The sequence below is a fragment of the Rhinolophus ferrumequinum genome, chromosome 11 (genome assembly GCF_004115265.2).
Source record: "Rhinolophus ferrumequinum isolate MPI-CBG mRhiFer1 chromosome 11, mRhiFer1_v1.p, whole genome shotgun sequence".
NCBI lineage: Eukaryota > Metazoa > Chordata > Mammalia > Chiroptera > Rhinolophidae > Rhinolophus > Rhinolophus ferrumequinum.
Window position 1 is genome coordinate 4,038,867 of NC_046294.1, and position 19,175 is coordinate 4,058,041.

At 47.4% G+C, this 19,175-nt stretch overlaps 1 protein-coding gene across 1 annotated transcript in view; it reads left to right on the plus strand.

The window, feature by feature from the left end:
* CPT1A (carnitine palmitoyltransferase 1A) overlaps window positions 1–19,175 on the plus strand; it is a 55,416-nt gene that overhangs the window by 22,861 nt on the left and 13,380 nt on the right. The window contains exons 3-12 of the mRNA XM_033119948.1: window positions 2,142–2,281; window positions 4,534–4,705; window positions 6,537–6,638; window positions 7,591–7,728; window positions 8,581–8,658; window positions 10,040–10,147; window positions 11,516–11,603; window positions 13,324–13,519; window positions 15,394–15,582; window positions 16,690–16,795. Coding sequence (XP_032975839.1) covers window positions 2,142–2,281; window positions 4,534–4,705; window positions 6,537–6,638; window positions 7,591–7,728; window positions 8,581–8,658; window positions 10,040–10,147; window positions 11,516–11,603; window positions 13,324–13,519; window positions 15,394–15,582; window positions 16,690–16,795 — 1,317 coding nt within the window. The remainder of the gene's footprint in view (window positions 1–2,141; window positions 2,282–4,533; window positions 4,706–6,536; window positions 6,639–7,590; window positions 7,729–8,580; window positions 8,659–10,039; window positions 10,148–11,515; window positions 11,604–13,323; window positions 13,520–15,393; window positions 15,583–16,689; window positions 16,796–19,175) is intronic.

The window sequence follows — 19,175 nt, forward strand, 5'->3', positions numbered from 1 at the left end:
AGTCTGGGCTCGGTAGAAGAAAAGTTAAGACTAAAATCCAAGTCTCCTGCTCCGAGTCCAGAATCCTACACACCTTCTAGAAAAAGGATTGTTTTCCAGCTGTGTGAAACTGCAGTGAGTTTATTTAACAGGTATCTGTCTCACTGATAAAATATTCAAATGTTGACAAATAATGCACGTAAACTCAAGTACAGTTAACTTCACAGGTTCTCAGTTCTGTTTTCCTGAAAGAGGGGATATTTTTTCACTGTTTCAAGCACCTGTCTTGTTTTTGAGTAGGTGGTGTTTTAATTCTCCAAGTTTCTTTTTGGAGGGTAGGGTACAGGGAGGCTGCTGAGAAAGGCCCAGGAGCTAGAGTAGGTGAGAGCTGTGACCGTGGAGGTGGATGGGTCCCTGGGAACTGGCCCTGGCTGGAGAGGTGTCCCTGGGCTCAGCCAGTAGGTCCTGGCGTCCAGGGACATGGCTGGGTCACATCCCATCGGTTGTCTGGCACTGGCTAGCCTGATCCACCTGAAGTGGAGGGGGTGTCACCTATAGGCGAAGCGAGGTTTGCCCTCCTGGCCTTGCTGAGACCTTCCCTCATTACTTTCAAATGGAGGAAGGTAAAACTGGGGTGCAGAGGGAGCAGCCATCATTTTACCACAGTGCAAATGTTGTTCTCTGATTTCAAAGACCTGAGAAAGCAAGGCCAGTAGGTATGAAAACGTACGATACAAAACATGCATGGCCATGCCCAATCAAGGGGTTTTAGAGGACCATCTCATCGCTCAGAGGAAGAGGGGCCAGCAGAGCTGTCAGAGCAGCTGCAGGGGGGGAGCAGCAGGCACTTAATCTGGAATCTTCCTTCCTCCATTTTAACTTAATTTTATATATTTGTATAATTTATTTTAAAATAACCTTTTTTTTACTTCAGAGAATACCACAAGACCCCCCCTTTGTTTAAAATGTATTCCCTCTTTTATTTTTAGGACTTTTTGTTTCATAAGTACTCTTAATCACAGCTTTCTTTTTTTTTTAATTAAAGTTTATTGGGGTGACAATTGTTAGTAAAGTTACATAGATTTCAGGTGTACTATTCTGTAATTCTGATTATCTATATCTCACATTGTGTGTTCACCACCGAGTCAGTTCTCTTTCCATCACCGTATGTTAGAGCCCTTTTACCCTCTTCTAGAGCCCCCTTCCCCTTACCCGGTGGTAACCCCTAAACTATCATCTATGTCTCTGAGTTTTTGTTCCTTCATTTGTTTGTCTTGTTCTTTTGTTGTTTTCAGTTTTATATACCACATATCAGTGAAATCATAGGTTCTCTACTTTTTCTGTCTGACTTGTTTTGCTAAAATCTGTTCCCTTTCGATAGTGGAGGAATCCAGTAGAAATAACACGCAGGGATGCAAGTATCTTCTGAAGCATTCAGATAAAGCTTTGAGAGTTTTTAATCCACTGTCTTGGTCAAATGCATCTCTTACTCTGATGACTTTCAAAATCATTTTTTTTTTAATTGGAAGCTTTGAAACGTACGCAGAAGTAAAGAGTAAAGAGCTCTTCTCCCAGTTTCTCCCGTGGTCAACATTTTGTCAATTTTGATTCATATATCCTCCTTCTCCCTTCTGCTACTTTCTGGTTTTGTTTTTTAGGGGTATGGGGGGGTTTTGGCTAAAGAATCTTACAGCAAATTTTCAACATGGAGTGAGGTCTCCTGTAAATACTTTGGGGTTAAGCAGTATCTTGATTCGGGAGGGGTGGTTTTGGAGTCGGGGGGGGCCTCAGGCATCCCAGGTAGAGCAGATTTGGGAGAGGACTTCATGGTTGGCTCAGTAACGTCCATAACCCTTGGGTGTCGTGAGTGAGTCTTGGTGGAGCTCAGGAATCTGTATGTTACACTAGGCCCTGGGGTGGTTCTAATGTCCTGGAGTCAGGGGTAGGGAGGGAGGCTTTTGGATCAGAAATAGAGGAAGGGAAGGAGCTGGACAGAAGTTGGAGCAGCTGCAGGTGGAGATTTCCAGTAGTGACAGCACGATTGCTTAGCCGCGGAGTGCTACAAACACCCACCCCCCGCTGCCGGGTGTCTCCCTGGCCCCCATTGCCAGAGGCCATGCAATTTTGTGGGCGGGACGTTCTCACTACGTGTCTGTTTTCAGAATGGCATCATCACTGGCGTGTACCCGGCGAGTCCCTCCAGTTGGCTCATCGTGGTGGTGGGCGTGATGTCAACAATGTACGCCAAAATCGACCCCTCGCTGGGAATAATTGCAAAAATCAACCGGACCCTCGACACGACGTAAGTAATCCTTTCAGATCTCACACCGTCTAGGAAGTGGTCGGGGTTTTGGTGGTGGTTGCTGCTGCTGCTATTTTTGTGTCTTTTCAAGTATAACATGCCTATTACCGTTCTGGATTCAGTGTGAAGCTTTCGCTGCAGTTCTCAAGGTCGGCTTTCTTCCCATGTCCTGGGCTGCTGTGAAGGGTGCCACCCCCTTGAACGTTCCAGGTCTCTCACTAGAGAAATAACAGTCTCCACATCCTCGTCCCATAATCGGGCTTTGTTTCTCGGGCCAGGAGTTGTGAGCGGAAGGTAGGGTCCCTAAGGGATGAGATGCAACCCGGGTGTGTCCACACTGTCCCCAGGCCACGTCTGCCATGTTGGGGTCTGACCTAAGCGAAACAGATGGGCTCTGGGCCTTTTAAATAAATTAACACATTGCTGGTTGTTTGGAATTAAATATGGTTCCTTCAGAAGCCCCCGGACTCACGGGAGTCCCTGAGAATCCAGCCGAGTCCAAAACTGCGTAAAAACTCCCTCTCATTTCAGCAGAAGCGTGCAGATGCCTTGGTCCGCCTGGGGGCCGGGGCAGCTGAGGCAGGGACCTGGCACTCTCGACACTCGGGTCCTAAGCCTCTCTCCTCTCATCCTTTAGTTCCCAAGGGACACAGGTCCACCCCCTGCAGACAGTTCGACCCACGCACTGTGCTATTCCTACCTGCTTTTCAGACAGTTGTGGGTTTACGGATGATTATTTACTTTCGAATGTGGGCTGTCTTTTTACACTGGATTATATTCAGAAGTGTTGGCTATTTAAAGCCCTTTTAATCTGGATCTTCATAAGATTTGTGTCTTTGTCCCTCTAAACCAATTGGGGTAACTGGGCCATCCCTGTCCCAAATGGAGAAAGACCAGCTTACAGGCCAGTGTCACCCAGGCTCAAGGACCGTTCTGGAACTCTCTTCCTGGAGGGATCTCTCACATCTCTGAGAGGCTGTGTTCACAGGTGCAGGTGACCAGGTGTTAGTCCATCTCCTGTAGCCTCGGAAGGACATGTTCTTCATAAGAAGCTTTTTTGCTCATGTTTTGTCTCGAAGTACTATATGTATATACATAAAAAATAATGTCTGATATTTGTGAACTGAGTAAGTCGGTATGTCTTTTTCCTTTGGTGAGGTAGCACTTAGAGACAACTGAACTGTAAAGCATCTGTAAGATAAGTTCTTAAATCTTTACATCCACATTTACGTGTAGATTAGACTCTCAGAAAAGAAGGTTTTGAGTAGAGACTACGGTTAAACTTGAACTCAAGATTGGAACAGGTTCTAGAAAGATACAAGTTTTGAAGCAAAAGCATTTTACTTTGAAGATACGTGTTTCTGTATAACTTAAGTATTCGAAAATGTTAAATTGGTGGTTTCCAAATATTGGAGATACTTTCAAGTTGTTTATTGGTTTGCTCTAGTAATTTGAAACACACTTAGTTTTTATTTTGTAAATATTTTGCGGTTTCCACAAAACAACTTAAACTACAAGCAAAACCACAAAGACGTGTGAATAGCTGCATTTCTTCTCATTTCTAAAGGCTCCTCTTTGCTATGAAATAATCACTTTCCTTAGCAACCGAAAACGTATTCTGTCTTTATTATTTAAATGATCATTCTGTCCGATCAGTTTTTTGGTTTATATATGATAAACATTCCTGCCTAGATCAAAAACTAGCCCTGTTGATACACGTAGTTGAGGGAATCGCTTTGCCAAATGATCTGAGTTTCTTCTGAGTAACGGCAAACTCCAAATCTATGTTCGAGGAAGAACACCATAGAGAGCAGGATGGAAAAGACATAGAACTGCTGCGAGCCGCCAGCTGAGGTGATGCAGGTCCATCGGGGGCGTAGTTGTCATGGGGGCAGTCCACAGCCTCATGTCACCTCTGTCATCGTCCCTAGACCCTGGAGGACGTTGTGTACCCCCTGCCCCCCATTGCGCAAGTTAGCCTGGGTTCATTTTGAGGACCGCCAAAGCAGATGGGGCTGATTCATTTCAAGGTGAGGAGAAAAACGCCTGAGTCTTGACGGTTGGATTAATATGCATGTCCTCTCTCTGATCAGGCCCGACTCCTGATTCCTGGTCCGGGCTCCGCGGTGTCCTTAGTGTGCGCGGCAGCCGCTGTGGCTCGCAGCGCATGGCGGTGTCCCATGGAGCTGTCGCCCCCCCAGCCTCTCTTTCTTGCTAACGTATTTGCGGCTTGTCTCCTCTCGTCCCGGTAGTGGCTACATGTCCAGCCAGACAAAGAACGTGGTCAGCGGCGTCCTCTTCGGCACGGGCCTGTGGGTGGCCCTTATCGTCACGATGCGCTACTCCCTGAAGTTGCTGCTGTCCTACCACGGCTGGATGTTTGCCAAGCACGGCAAATTGAGCCGCGCCACCAAAGTCTGGATGGTAATTGAACGACACTGTCAGAGCCGGGCTGGTGTACAGGTGTTTAACCCCGTTATGGAGGTGTGCTTGGCATGGAAGAGCTGTGGCCAGTGACCGTACACGGCTTGCTGTGTCTGGAGACGCGTACACACCCGGGGAGCCGTCATCCCTCTCAGTGCCACACACTTACCACCCCATGTGCCCCCTCTCCCCCCATCTGTTCCCTTCTGTGGTAAGACTTAACCTCAGATCTACCTCTTAGCAAACATTTGAGCCTCTGGTATTGTCAGTCCCAGGCCCCATGTTGTACAGTAGACCCCGGAACTTATTTATTCCGTGTAACTGAAATTTTATACCCGTGAGCCAACACGCCTTTATTTCCCCAGCCCCCGGCTGTCACCATTCTGTGTGCTGTGTCTATGAGTTGGACTCTTAGATTCCACAGATCGGTGAGATCGGGAGATATTAGTCCTCTGTGTCTGGCTCATCTCACTTGGCCTAGTGTCTCGTGTGGGTGGCTTTCACTTTTGAAAGCAGTCCTCATGGGACCTTTGACCCTTCGCTGGTGACTAGGGGTCAACCTCTAATTGCTGGAGAGGATGGATTCACCACGACTCACAATGTTTGGGTCCAAGAGCATTTTTCTTAATGATGTTGGTGAGTTCTGAACATTTTACATTAATGTCTGCTAGGTTTGTCATCCAGGTTACCCATCCAATAAAAGTACCGTCCCTCCACGTCTTTGTAGCTTTTCTAACTTGAGGTCAGGTATTGCCTGGTTTCCTTGGCTGACGGGTCTGACCGGGTCTCCCCGACTCACCCTTGGCTGCCAGCACGTCCCACCAGCTCCCGTAGCCCTCAGCCCGAGTGTCACTCCTTTACCCTGTGTGTGGATTTTTGTCCCAACCTCGGCACACGCTGGCTCCATCTGCGAGCTGATTGCCACCTGCTGGGGGCCAGTTTGGGAGAGAAGTCTTGAGAGCCACGGTGGTGCCCCCCCCAGGCACGAACCCACCACATACCCTGCCCTTCACTCTTTCCGAAACCCACTTCTGCTAATTGCTTGGATTATGTTTTCTGATTTCCAGAGAAGCAGAATTTAACACCCAGAATAGATTCAGAGATCGTTTCCCATATTTTGCAAAACAAGTTAAATGATGTTCCCTAGGATGACATTTCATGGCTGATGTCCAGTTGAGTCCCAGCCCTTTTCAGCGTCAAGAATCTCACACACACACACACACACACACACACACACACACACACACGAGCCCTAGAAATTCCTTTGAGGTTTAGTCAGTGTGAGATGACCAGTTATTATAACAAGTTGAGGTCATTCTAGCCTAAAGTGAGGGCCGATGGCAGGCAAGTGTGTGCTGTCCACTAGGCTTGACAGGGACCGAAGGGGCCACACTGCTTCTCCTGGGGTTGGCCTGAGGTCCAGGCACCTCAGCTTAGCCCCTACTCACCCACCATTCCTGCCAGAGCCTTGAGCCAACCCTGAAACCAAGGGCCTCGCAGAAGTAGGTGGGTGAGCTTACCCACGTGCAGAGGTGTAGTCAGACAGTGATACCAGGCAGGGTGCCCGAGGAGGGTCCTGGCTGGAGACCGACACCTCCTGGACTAGGTAGGAGATCTCGAAGCAGCTGTGAGACCTAGGCTTTCATTCAACCTGCTTTTTCTGTGGGGTGACCTGTTTGCCAAGGCCTGCAAGGGTAGGGGCAGAAAATGGACTAGAGGGAAAATAAACCACCCCAGGACATCTGTACATAGTTGGCAAGTTGTAGACACTTGAGAACTGGTTTCAGATTTTCACAGTCTCATCTTTTGAAGTGTACCTTTTTGTTTTAAGGGTATGGTCAAGGTCTTTTCAGGCCGAAAACCCATGTTGTACAGCTTCCAGACATCTCTGCCGCGTCTGCCGGTCCCAGCCGTGAAAGACACCGTGAACAGGGTAGGTGCGGCATCAAGGTCACGGTCACACCCGTGGGACATACCCAGGTGCCAGGCACCTGTAGGATTAAAGTTTACAGCTTGATGGTGATTGTCCGGTACTGTCATGTGTGGGCTGCCAGCAGTGCACCTTGTAGGGCTGTTATAGGAAATGGTTTTTCCCCGCTAATGTATCAGCACATCTTAGGTGTTTGCTTGTGTTTTTTTTTTTTTTTTAAAGGCATCATATTTGATAGAGAAACCACTTGGCAAAACTTTTTAACAGCATTATTGAGATACAGTTCATATACCATACAGTTCAAAGGGTCCAATTCAGTGGTTTTGCTATACTACATTACTAATTGTTTTAAATTGTGGTAAACATATATAACATAAACATGACCATTTTAACTATTTTAAACCATTCTGTGGCATTATGTACCTTCACAATGTTGTGAAAACCCTGGACCTGGAGATCTGGCCTTGACCTGGTGGCAGGACCATCCCCGCCCCCGGGCATGATTCTGGCTCTTCCTTCCTGTTCTGCAGTCCTGAGCACTGGGGCAGAATTGCCCCACACTTTGAGCTCCAGCCCCCTCCCACTCCCGTTGCACCAGGACATCTAGCTTAGCTGAGAAAGGAGCTCTCGCTACGAGCCAGATAATGGAGAAAAGTCACCACTGACTTTTCCTGGTGACATTTCCTGGTTAACCAAACTGGGACCTTGTCCATTTAGAAGTCACTTGGGTGATTTTGTCAGGGTGTGGGGAGCTTGTGGGCCAGTAAAGGACAAAAATGTTTAATTATTGCCTCTGATCTAAAACGTCATTTAGTGTGGCAGTTAGTTAGCCAACTGGCGTGAGGACTAGCAGAACCAGTTTCGGGGCAGAGGTTCCAATCTGTGAAAGAGGTTTACATTTTTTGGTCAGGAAACGGAGTTTTAACTCGACTCCTATTTTTCTCCTTAACCCCAGTACCTGGAATCGGTGAGACCTCTTATGAAGGAAGCTGACTTTAAGCGGATGACGGCTCTGGCGGAAGATTTTGCTGTCACCCTTGGGCCAAAGTTACAGTGGTATTTGAAGTTAAAGTCTTGGTGGGCTACAAATTATGTAAGTATACGCGTGCACTCTTTTTCCTGATGGAATTTTGTGTATGAAAATATGAAGGAGTTCCATGAACCAGCTGGCCTTCCCCGTGCATGGCGGGCAAGGGGACATCTGGCCGATGAAACGGGTGGGGGTGGGACTCTGGGTTTTGAGGAATAGCTGACTTGGAAGAGAAGGTGTTAAAACGGGACCCAGAGAAAACCAGGGGCGGGGCTAGCGGTGGGCGTCTGGTTGGGTGGGCAGTGCCTGCAGGGAGCGCCAGGGGCCGGCAGGGGTGGCAGTGGGGCCATGTTCTGTCTCTGATCAGGTGCCGGTTACACAGGTGTGTTGAGTCGTTAAACATGTTCACACGCACACGTAGACTCTGACACACGCACCATTCTGTGTACGTGCACTTTAACACAAAGTGGGGGGAAAAAAAGCTCACCCAGAAGTTTGTGGGTGTGGTCAGGAAGAGGTGGCTGGCTCTTTGGGGGATAGCAGGACGTCGTGCTGGGGAGTGACAACGACACGTGTGGGCCCCGTGTTAGCACCACGGCTCTGAAGGGAACCAGACGGGATTGAGAGGTGGCCACTTCAGGGAGACCCAGCAAACAGGGCCAGGAGAAGCTGTCTGTGGCATAGTTTTGGATAATAATGATTATTAAGAAATGTCAACAAACAATTGTCACTTATTTTCCAGTTGGTCTTTTTTTTTTTTAACCATTTCTAAAGTGAAAGGGATCTACACTCTAGCTATGTCATGACTTGAAAACAAAAACCACTTTCCATTTCCACTTTTTTGCACAAAATTCACCCCACGCGGTGCCCTGGGCGCCTGCGTCACTTCTTGATCTTGTCTGTTTGCACCAACAGGTGAGCGATTGGTGGGAGGAATACATCTACCTGCGAGGACGCGGGCCGCTGATGGTGAATAGCAACTACTACGCCATGGTGAGCCAGTTCTCAGGGCTGCGTGTCCTGTCCGGTGGGCACCGAGCAGCGGGGCGGCATCTTCGTGGCCCTGCCCGTTGCCTGCGGAAGCTCAGGGGCTTGGCCCGTGCTGCTCCCGGTTCTGCTTCCCCTGTCCAAGGCTCCATGCTCCACCAGGGTGCCCAGCACCTGCCTCCGACACCGGAGAGCAACATGGGTGTCCTTCCGTATTTGCCAAGTAGCTCAAGGGCACCAAGGTACTGCAGAGAAATCTGGGTCGCGAACATGCCCTCGTGACGAGCAGGGAGTCCTCACAGAGTTGTGTGCCTCTGCCGGCTTTCTTAACTGAGCTCTGCGTGACAGTGCCACCGTGAGGTGAAGGGCTCAGGGACAGCCAGGTGGCCGAGAGTCTGCCCACCGCCCGCACGCTGAGCTTTGTCCTGCGCCCTGAGACTCCGGGGGTCACATGTTGCGTGTCGTTTCCTGTCTTTGGTCTTTCTTTGTCTTGGGAGACACTGAGGGGCTAGGAGAGCAACCGTCAGTCGTGTTAGGAGCCCCTCATGTTGGATTCCGGGTCACCGTTCAATAACTGATGCATCGAATTCTTTCAGTTTCTCTTTATTTTTGTTCCTTGCTTCCTTTTATTTTTTCCCCCTATTTCTCTTTTTTTATTGTCTGGTTTTCTGTTCTGTTTTTCTCCTTTTTAAAATTTTCTCTTCTTTTTCTTTTAATTTTTTTCCCCATCAGAAACAATCTCAAACTTACAGAAAAATGGTTAGTGTGGTACATAGAACGGTTTTCGAGAGGGAGCTGTCCACCGGGTACCTTTTCATTCCTGTCTTTTCCCTACAAAAGCGCTTTCCTACATAATCGAAGACATACTCTCAGATTATAGTGTAGACCTGTGTCCCTTGGTCTTTTCTTCCAGTCATGGAAAATGACATTTAGAACGAATTGTGTCTCAGAATTTAGAACACTGCAGGCACTGCTCTACGTAAAAAGTTATTTTAACTTTTGGTTACTTCTCATTCAGAAAACTTCCTATCTGATTGCTTATTTATTTATTTGTTTATTTATTTTTGCATTATAGAAATATATTTGGGACAGAATACTATCTTAAAAATTTGAATTCTGTTTATTGAAGATTTCATTTTAAAAGATACTGTTCCCTTTAATATCCCAAGAATTCCTTGGGGGCTTGTGTTCTTATAAAACGTGAACAAAATAATATGGACAAAGTATAGGAAATGAAAGTACAATTTATTTTCTAGCAGAGCAGGTATAACGAGTGACCACATGTATGGAACTATTTTAACAGTGTCGAAGTGCTTTGTCATGTATGTAAATCAGCCTGTCTTTCCTCTGAACATTCTCCCTGCTGACACGTGTATTCCCGTTTCAGGACTTGCTCTATGTCCTGCCGACTCACATACAGGCAGCAAGAGCAGGCAACGCAATCCACGCCATCCTGCTGTATAGACGCAAACTGGACCGGGAGGAAATCAAACCAGTGAGCACAAACTGCTTTTTAAAAAAAATTCTTTTAAAACAGCTTTATTGAGGTATTATTGATATATTGTACATACTTGACGTATATATAATTTGTCGGTTCTGACATTGCCGTATTTTGCTGTGTATAATGCACACTTTTTTGTCCAAATTTGTGAGGGAAAAATAAGGATGCACATTCTACATGGGTAGTACTAATTCCATATCTAAAAGAATGTTTCTAATTCTTTTATTTATGCTTATGAGTTAAAAGTGTAGCTCTAGAAATCAAGAACGATATCCGTAAGCAAAATAATTCCCTGGAATACGATAATCGGTTTTGAACTTATGAAGAACTTGCAACAATGAGGAGTTCTTGGCCTTCTAGAATGCGTAAATATCGTAAATTTGTTACCGGTACATAAAATTTCTTGTAGTACCTTGTATCTGTTCTTGTGTTTTATAAGTATTTGTTATATAAAATTTCTGGTACCGTAACGTTAAAAAATGAGTGGTACAATTCCTTTATAATACAAAAAACAACACCTAAATGTAAACAAATAAAAATTTGAATTAAAAAATTAAAATGAAAGATTGTTTCCCCCCTGAAAGTTTGGGCCAAAAACGTGGGTGTGCATTATACACGGGAGCTCATTATACACAGCAAACTACGGTATACAGTATACATACACACACCCACCCACGAAGCCATCACCACCACCAAGATAGTGAGCATATCCATCACCCCCAAAAGTTTCCTTGTGCACCTTTGTGATATCCCCCTACCCTGTCCCCATCCCTTTCTGTGCCCCTTCCCCGTCAGTCACCCACACACCAGGTAACCTCTGATCTGCCTTCTGTCACTTTAGACCATTTTTCATTTTCCAAAGCTTTATATAGATGGACTCATACAGTGTGCACTCTTGTGGTCTAGCTTCTTGCACTCTGCATAATTATTCTGAGATTTAATTCTCCTGCGTGTCCTACGTGGACATCCGTCTGATGCACTTCAGTTCTGTAATTTGCCCCTGGAAGAAACTCTTAGTTAACTTTTGAAGGAAAATAATTTAGCTGGTGAACAGCTCAAGAGAAACAAGACATTTTTTTGGTAAATACCCCTTCGGTTTAAGTGTCAGTTTATACCTGACCGATGAGAGTGTGTCATCTAGGAAGTAACAACGTAGGAAGCCGTGCCCTGCCGTGGTTCCGCAAGTCTGCAGTGAAACCTGGCGTCCAGGGAACGGCTGTTCTTTATGGAGACTGGGAAAAATTAAGTCAGATCACGCTGTGGGCACAGAACACAAATCCAGCATTTGAATCTGTGGTCTGAATATGCTCCTTTTCTCCCCCGGTGGAATTTTTGTTAGTCTGACACATTTTTCTATCACAGATTCTTCTTTTGGGATCCACAGTCCCGCTCTGCTCTGCTCAGTGGGAGCGAATGTTCAACACATCTCGGATCCCAGGAGAGGAAACCGGTGAGTGGCACGTCCTCAGGGTCCCTCTGGGAAGCGGCACTTTTCGTCCTTAATGTCAGCGTCAGGAGGTGGTGGGGGAAATGTCAAAGGCTGTCACCGATTTGCTGTGACCTCCTGAGGTTTTCAAGGTTTCAGGCCTGAGAATGTTCCTTCTGTTGTTGACTTCCCTTTGTCTTTGTTGGGCCTTCCCGACTTCCGTTTCTCTTGGGTTCAAGGCTACATTGTGTATTTTTGATTCTTTTGTCATAAATTAATTGGCCAGATACGTGTGGATTTATTTGTGGGCTCTATCTTCTCTTCCACTGATCCAATACCATACTATTTTGATTCTTGTAGTACTGTAACATACTATAAATCAGGAATTGTGATGCCTCCAGCTTTTTTCTTTTTCAAGATGGCTTTGGCTGTTTGGAGTCTTTGTGGTTCCATACAAAGTTTAGGATTGTTCTACTTGTGTGAAAAATGTCGTTGGAATTTGATGGGGATTGCACTGAACTTATATATTGCTTTGGATAGTATGGACCTTTTAATAATATTAATTCTTCCAAACCATGAGCATGGACTATCTTTCCATTTATTTGTGTCGTCTTCAATTTCATCAGTGTCACAGTTTTCAGTGCATAGATCTTTTACCTCATTGGTTAAACTGATTCCTAGGGATTTTATTCTTTCTGATGCAATTGTAAATGGATTGCTTTCTTAATCTCTCTTTGTGATAGTTTGTTATTAATGTATAGAAATGCATGTGATTTTGTATATTGATTTTGTATCCTGCAGCTTTACTGAATTCGTTTATTATTTCTAACAGTTTTTTGGTGGAGTCGTTAGGGTTTTGTATATATGATAGATATACCATGTCGTCTGTAAACAGTGACAGTTTTTGTTTCCAATTTGGATGCTTTTATCTTTTTTGTTTTCGTTTTTCTTTAAGGGAAATAGGACTTTATTGGGGAACAGTGTGTACTTCCAGGACTTTTTTCCAAGTCAAGTTGTTGTCCTTTCAGTCTTAGTTGTAGAGGGTGCAGCTCAGCTCCAGGTCCAGTTGCCGTTTTCTAGTTGCAGGGGGCGCAGCCCACCATCCCTTGTGGGAGTCGATCTGGCAACCTTGTGGTTGAGAGCCCACTGGCCCATGTGGGAATCCAACCGGCAGCCTTCGGAGTTAGGAGCACAGAGCTCTAACTGCCTGAGCCACTGGGCTGGCCCTGGATGCCTTTATCTTTTTCTTGCCCAATTGCTCTGGCTAGGACTACAGTACTACGTTGAATGAAAGTGGTGAGAATATACCTCAACATAGTAAAGTGCACATGTGACAAGCCCACAGCTAACAGACTCATGGGGAAAAGCCGAAAGCTTCTCCTCTGAGACCAGGAAGGAAAAGCTTCCTGGTCAGTATTGTCTTTTCATTCTCGCGTATCCGTACGAGAGAACTAGCTCCATATCACAGATGAGAAGCTGGGGGCTTAGCAAGGGTCAAGTCATTGGCCTGAGACGATATGTCCAGTGGGCGCCGAGCAGGGTCTGGAGGCCAGGCCTGATTGCAGAGCTCTCAGCTCTGGTGCTACACGTAACCCTCTACGGACTCTCGAGAAACGGACTTAGGAGCTGAGTAGAGGGACGCCGGGGTCGCAGCTGGTGCCCTTGAAAAGCCGGGGGTGACGTTCTCTCCTCCCTCTGACCTGTGCTTGTGGATTTTGTGTCTCGCCCCCCGCCCCCACCCCAGACACCATCCAGCACATAAGGGACAGCAAGCACATCGTCGTGTTCCATAGAGGGCGCTACTTCAAGGTCTGGCTGTACCACGACGGCCGGCTGCTGAAGCCCCGAGAGATTGAGCAGCAGATGCAGAGGATCTTGGACGACCCCTCAGAGCCTCAGGCCGGGGAGGAGAAGCTGGCGGCCCTCACTGCGGGAGAAAGGTATGCAGTTCCCCGTGACACCGGTGGTGTCTGGGGCTGTGGGGGTAGCACACGGCTCTCGTCTTCCCCAGCGGCTTGTCTGGGGGGCAGGCGTGTGTCCGAGGCCCGTGGGGACACGAGTGGGACGAGAGCCCTTGTCAGCCTGGCCCTGTTCCGAGGGAGCAGGTCCCACCCCCGCCCTTGGGTCCCCTTGGACATCTCTGTGTGTGACAGGCAGACATCTGTGTGCGCAGGTACCAGAGCACGTGACACAGAAGGAAGGAGTTAGGCTTCTCATGGGGCTGCCTTACATTTAATTTAGGAAACAATGAGTTTAAACCAAGGACTCAGGGTTCATTTCCTGCCTCGTCTGCTGGTCACTGAGAGGCCTCTGTTGACCTGAGAACTGGGCTTGTGCGGAGGCTGAGGGCAGGCTGTTTCGACCTCGGCTCGATATGTTTGGGGCTAGATAATTGTTTGGGGTTGGGGGACCACGGGATGTGGTCCCCGACTTGTGACATGTGCAGCTGTCTTCAGATTTGCCCAGTGTGGCCTGGGGGCTGAGGGTCCCTGGTTGAGAAGCCCTGAGGTACAGCAATGTGGTACCTGTTACAGCAGCACTGGGAGTCAGATGGGGAGTGGCCCTTTGGCAGAGAAGAGGAAAATGCCCGTGGTGAGGGCATGCAGGGTGACAGAGGTGTCTGGGGGCGGGCCACCTGCCGGGGCAGCACAGCTTGCTGGGGACCTTGGGTCTTGAGGCAGAATGGGTCCCATGTGCGCGACTACATTTGGCCTTGGTCCTGTGACTGGGTGCCAGTAAAGGGACCAGTTTAGGCTGGAGTGACCCAAGCAGACTTACGAGATGATTCTGGTCCTGGAAGCAGAGGGGGTCTCCAAGCAGTGAGGACGGGAAGCGGGTGGTGTGAGTGGAAGGGGGGGAGGCTTGTCCAAGAAACCAGGAGAATTCGGCCACCACGGGGGCATGAGTCCGTGCACAGCAGTGGGGAGTGTCCTGCAGAATGAGCCCCATGTCCCCAGTGCTGACTGAGCGTCAGCAGGACCAAGGGTTGGGAGGGGGCGCCTGGCACCCGTGGACCATCTCAGCTGAGTGTTGGGAAGAGGAGAGGGCGGGAGACAGACACCAGATGACCCTGGTCTGGAAGGGTGGACAGGGGCACAGGACCTGGGGAGGGTCGCGGTGAGGTGGCCCAGGAGCGATTAGAGGAAGCCATGGCTGGGGTGACCCTGGAGAAGTGGCTGCCACGTCAGCTCCGCTACCTCATGTAAGGTGGGACGGAAAAGAATCCCTTGAATTTGGCTCCTGGGGCACCCCACATCACGGGGTGTCTTGTGTCATTAGTTGCGTGGACTTGGGGCAGGCTGGCCTGGGCTTGAATCCCTCCCTGCTACAAAGTAGCTGTGACCTCATCTCTGTACCTCAGTCTTGCCATCTGAAAGATGGGAGTGGCAGTGTAGGTCAGTGAGCCAGTCCATGGACCAGGCTGGGAGTGGAGTCTGGCACGAGGGGAGTGCTCACGCAGACTTGCTGTGACTTCCGCTGCCGGAACTTATTTAGGACTATCCCCATGAGGGGGCGCGGGGAGAAAGTTCTCTCTGTGAGTCTGTGGCCCCCAGACAGCTGAGCTCAGGGGCCAGTCAGCATTTATTGAACAGTCACACAGCAGGCCCTGTGTTCCGGTCTAGAACAGATAACGAGATAATAGTGAGTCTCCTGTCCGCAGACCAAGCAGTCCAGCTGGCAGCCAGTCGGATAGAGAAAATCACAAGCGTGTGGTTTTCCTACAAAACTGAAAAACACTGTCATTTCAAACATCACGTGCAAGGAGCTGTCACCCCAGGGCTGCAGGTTTAACTGTATCGAATCCTTACTGCAGAGTGCCCTGGGCCAAGTGTCGCCAGGCCTATTTTGGACGTGGGAAAAATAAGCAGTCTCTCGATGCCGTGGAAAAGGCAGCATTCTTCGTGACATTAGATGAAACGGAACAGGGATATAAAAAGGAGGACCCGGATACATCAATGGATAGCTATGCCAAGTCTCTACTGCATGGCCGGTGTTTTGACAGGTACTGTACTCGCTCTCTGAAAGACAGTAGTCTGCCTGTGAACTTGGAAGAAATGTTACATAAGGCTGACCCCAGCCACACGTTACCTCTACTCTTAACATTTTCGCTGCCCTGGGCGTCTGTAGTCGAATGATATTTCCATGCTGCTGACTGCGGCATTCGACTTTACCCCACGAGCTCAGTGTTCCAGAAAGGACTTTTAGGAAAGCAGATATTTCTATATTTTTGTGTTTTTCAAGAATGAAGAACAATAGGATATTTTTATACTTTAAAGTAATCACGTATATTCATAAAATGTAGCACCTTAACTGTATTTACTTAAAAATATAAATACTGCAATTATTTTCTGTGGATTTTTGACACATTTTGGAGAACAAACTTGAACTCAGTGATCTCAGTGAAAAGATTAAGGAATCAGGCTAGCATAAAAATTCTCTTAATTCTCTTCTTGTCACCAAAAAACTCTCTCTCTCTCTCTCTCTCTTTCTCTCTCTCTCTCTCTCTCTTTTTCTCTCTCACACACACACACACACACACACACACACACACACCTGAAGAAGCAGCAAATTCGAGATTCTTCCCCTCTGTGCATGACCACCTCTGTTTGGAGATGTAATGAGGTGTGACTGAAGGAGAAAATGGTGGGCGGGGCCTGATCTGACTGTCACTCTGGCCTTGCTCACTGGTCCCCTGGTGTTATTAGGCTGTCCCACGTCCTGGAGCCACCTTTTCCTTAGCTCTAAAGTGAGGTCCTGCCTTCCTGTCAGATTGGGGGCAGGAATTGCTGCGGTGGGGGCATGTGTGGGCCGCCTAGCTTCCCGTTTCTCCGCAGTTGTCTTGTGCATCCTTTTACGTTGTAAAAAGATGTCCTGTTCTTCTTCTAGTCGCCAGTACATGAAAGCTTACCTTTGTGTCTGTACATGAAAGCTTACCTTTGTCTCTGGAACAGGGAAGAAATGAAGGACTTGGGGTTCTGTGTGGGCTTTTATCATTACTCCGTAGAGCTGTTCGAGGGGTGGGTGCAAAGTCAACGAGCCCCTCCACAACAAAGTTTTCTTTTTGTCTTTTGAAACATTTACGTGACATAAACATTTTCGTTTCCCACAGGTGGTTTGACAAGTCATTCACATTTATCGTCTTCAAAAACGGGAAAATGGGTCTGAATGCTGAGCACTCCTGGGCGGATGCACCCATCGTTGGCCACCTTTGGGAGGTGAGTGTCTGCAGGTTTGACTTGCAGGAAGAAAGGGCTGGTAGAACCCCAGGCCCCACAGTCACTGCAGTTTCGTAATATTTGTCTGGTTGCATAATGAGAATTTTCAGCACGTGCTGGCACTGCCCACAAACGTAAATGACTAAGCAAAAGGCGTTCGTGTCTTCGTTTCCTGAAACTTAGCTTCTTGAATAGAAACGCATGTGATGCCACCTCCTGATAGAATCCCAGAAGGAAGTGGCAGCTGCTGTGATGCAGTGACTTCAGGGCAGAACCAGAGCTCAGTTTATTCTGGAAGAAACCCTCCCTTCTTTGCTGTATTTTCTTAACCTGCCATGTTTAGACCAAGGAGAAGCAAGCATATTGACATCTTGGTTTATAACAATGCAGCACGTCCTTTCCCAGGTCATCTCATTCTTAAAATTACCACGTTGCTGAAAAGCCACCAGGCCCCTGTCATCCTCTCCCTCCCCCCAGCTTTTTAAACTACCGTGTGTACTGGCCCTGGCACCTTTAAACTTTTAAAACTTCCTGTCTCTCTGAACTCTTCCATGTTTGGTATGAAACATTGAATGGAAGTCTTGTTTTCTTAACTCACCCATCGTGCCCTTGTTTAAAGAAGTTGCTCGATTCCAGGGTCGTCGGTCTCTGGACTTGACACAGAGATTCCGTACTTCTGGTTTGATGAGACTTGAAGTAACATTTTGTTAAATCAGCAGGCCCTCTTAGAGTCACACTGCATACAAAGACTGTATTCTTGCAGTCTGTTTTGTTGTTTATTTCTCTCTCTTTTTTTATTCGTTTCAGGTGTACAAAGCAATGTACTAGTTAGATGTTTACACCCCTCACACAGTGATAACGCTCCTCCCCCAGTCTACTACCCCTCTGGCGTCGTATATATCTATTACAATTCCATTGGCTCTATTCTCTATGCTGTGTACTCCATATCCCGTAACTATGTATGTATATATATAATTATAGTTGACCTTCAATGTTACTCAGCTTCAGCTTCAGGTGTACAGCACAGTGGTCAGTTATCTACATCACCCCTGAGGTGGTCTCCCTAATAAAACATGTGCCCATCTGACACTCTACATCATCTTGACAACACTATTGATTGTAGTCCCCAAACTGTCTTTCATACCCTGTGGCAATAGTGTGACTATAATTTGTGCTTTCTGATCTTTTTACCTTCTCTCCCATCCCCACCCCCTGCCGTCTAACAACCATCAGTTTTTCCTCTGTATCTCTGAGATGATTTCTGTTTAGTTTGCCCATTTGTTCTGTTCTTTAGATTCCACGTATAAGTGAGATCTTACGGTATTTGTCTTTCTTCGTCTGACTTGTTTCACTTAGCATAATGTTCTCGAGGTCCATCCATATCGTTGCAAATTCTTACCGTCTTTTTAGTTGCTGCTGCTCTGATAAATGGAGTGGAATAAATTGACCCTGAAGTCGCTGCACAGGTGGGAGATACCTGTCCATGACCTCTCTGCCCTTCCCAGGGGGCAAGGGCACCTGGGTTGGGCACCTGAAATTAAATCGTGCCGTAAACTTGTGTAGACATCTTAATGCGTTCCCCTCATTCTTTTTTCTTAAAATTTTTATGGAGGCTTTGCGTCTCAACATTTCTTTTTAGAAGATTGTCGCTGTCCAATTTTTTTTCCCCTAGGGCTAAACAGATTCTGGAGCATGTCATGCTTTTTTCTCTTGCAGGGCCTTTGCATGTGCTCTCACCTCTGTCCAGAACATTCTTTTCCCAGCCATTGGCCCCTTTCGGTCTCACCTTGACCCCACTTCGTCTAGGCAGTGACCCCCTCCCCCAGCCCTCTCTCAACATTTGGTTAGGGGCTCCTGTCGTCTTTTCCTCCACTTCTGACTGTCTTAAACCTCTGGTTCGGGTCTTGACAAAACCTAACATGCCGTTCCTTTAGCCAACGGAGGTTTCCTAGGTGGGAAAAAGGATAAATGGGAAAAAGCAAAGTGCTCCAATCTTTTAAGACAGCAGTGTGGTCCCAAGACAGATGCATGATAAAAGCAACCAGGTATCAAAAGGACTCTTTGCCACCGGCCGTCTTTGCTGATACTGACAGAGGTGTAGGGTCTTTTCAGCTGCAATTACAGCAACGATCAAAGCACCTTCAGCTCCTCTAGACAGGACAACAAGCCACTTTAGATCTCTTAGCGGAGCATAATGGTCCAAGCCTGTTAACACCCCATTCTGATAGGTGCATAAGAGCGAGTCTTTGGAAAAAGAGGAAGAATCTTCTTCACAGGCAGTATGCATGCAGGGCTAAGGTACCAACTGGAGACGTCAGTGGGTGCTGACAGTCAGGCTGCTGCTTAGCTGCTCTGCATAAGAGGAGGGTACTGAGATTTA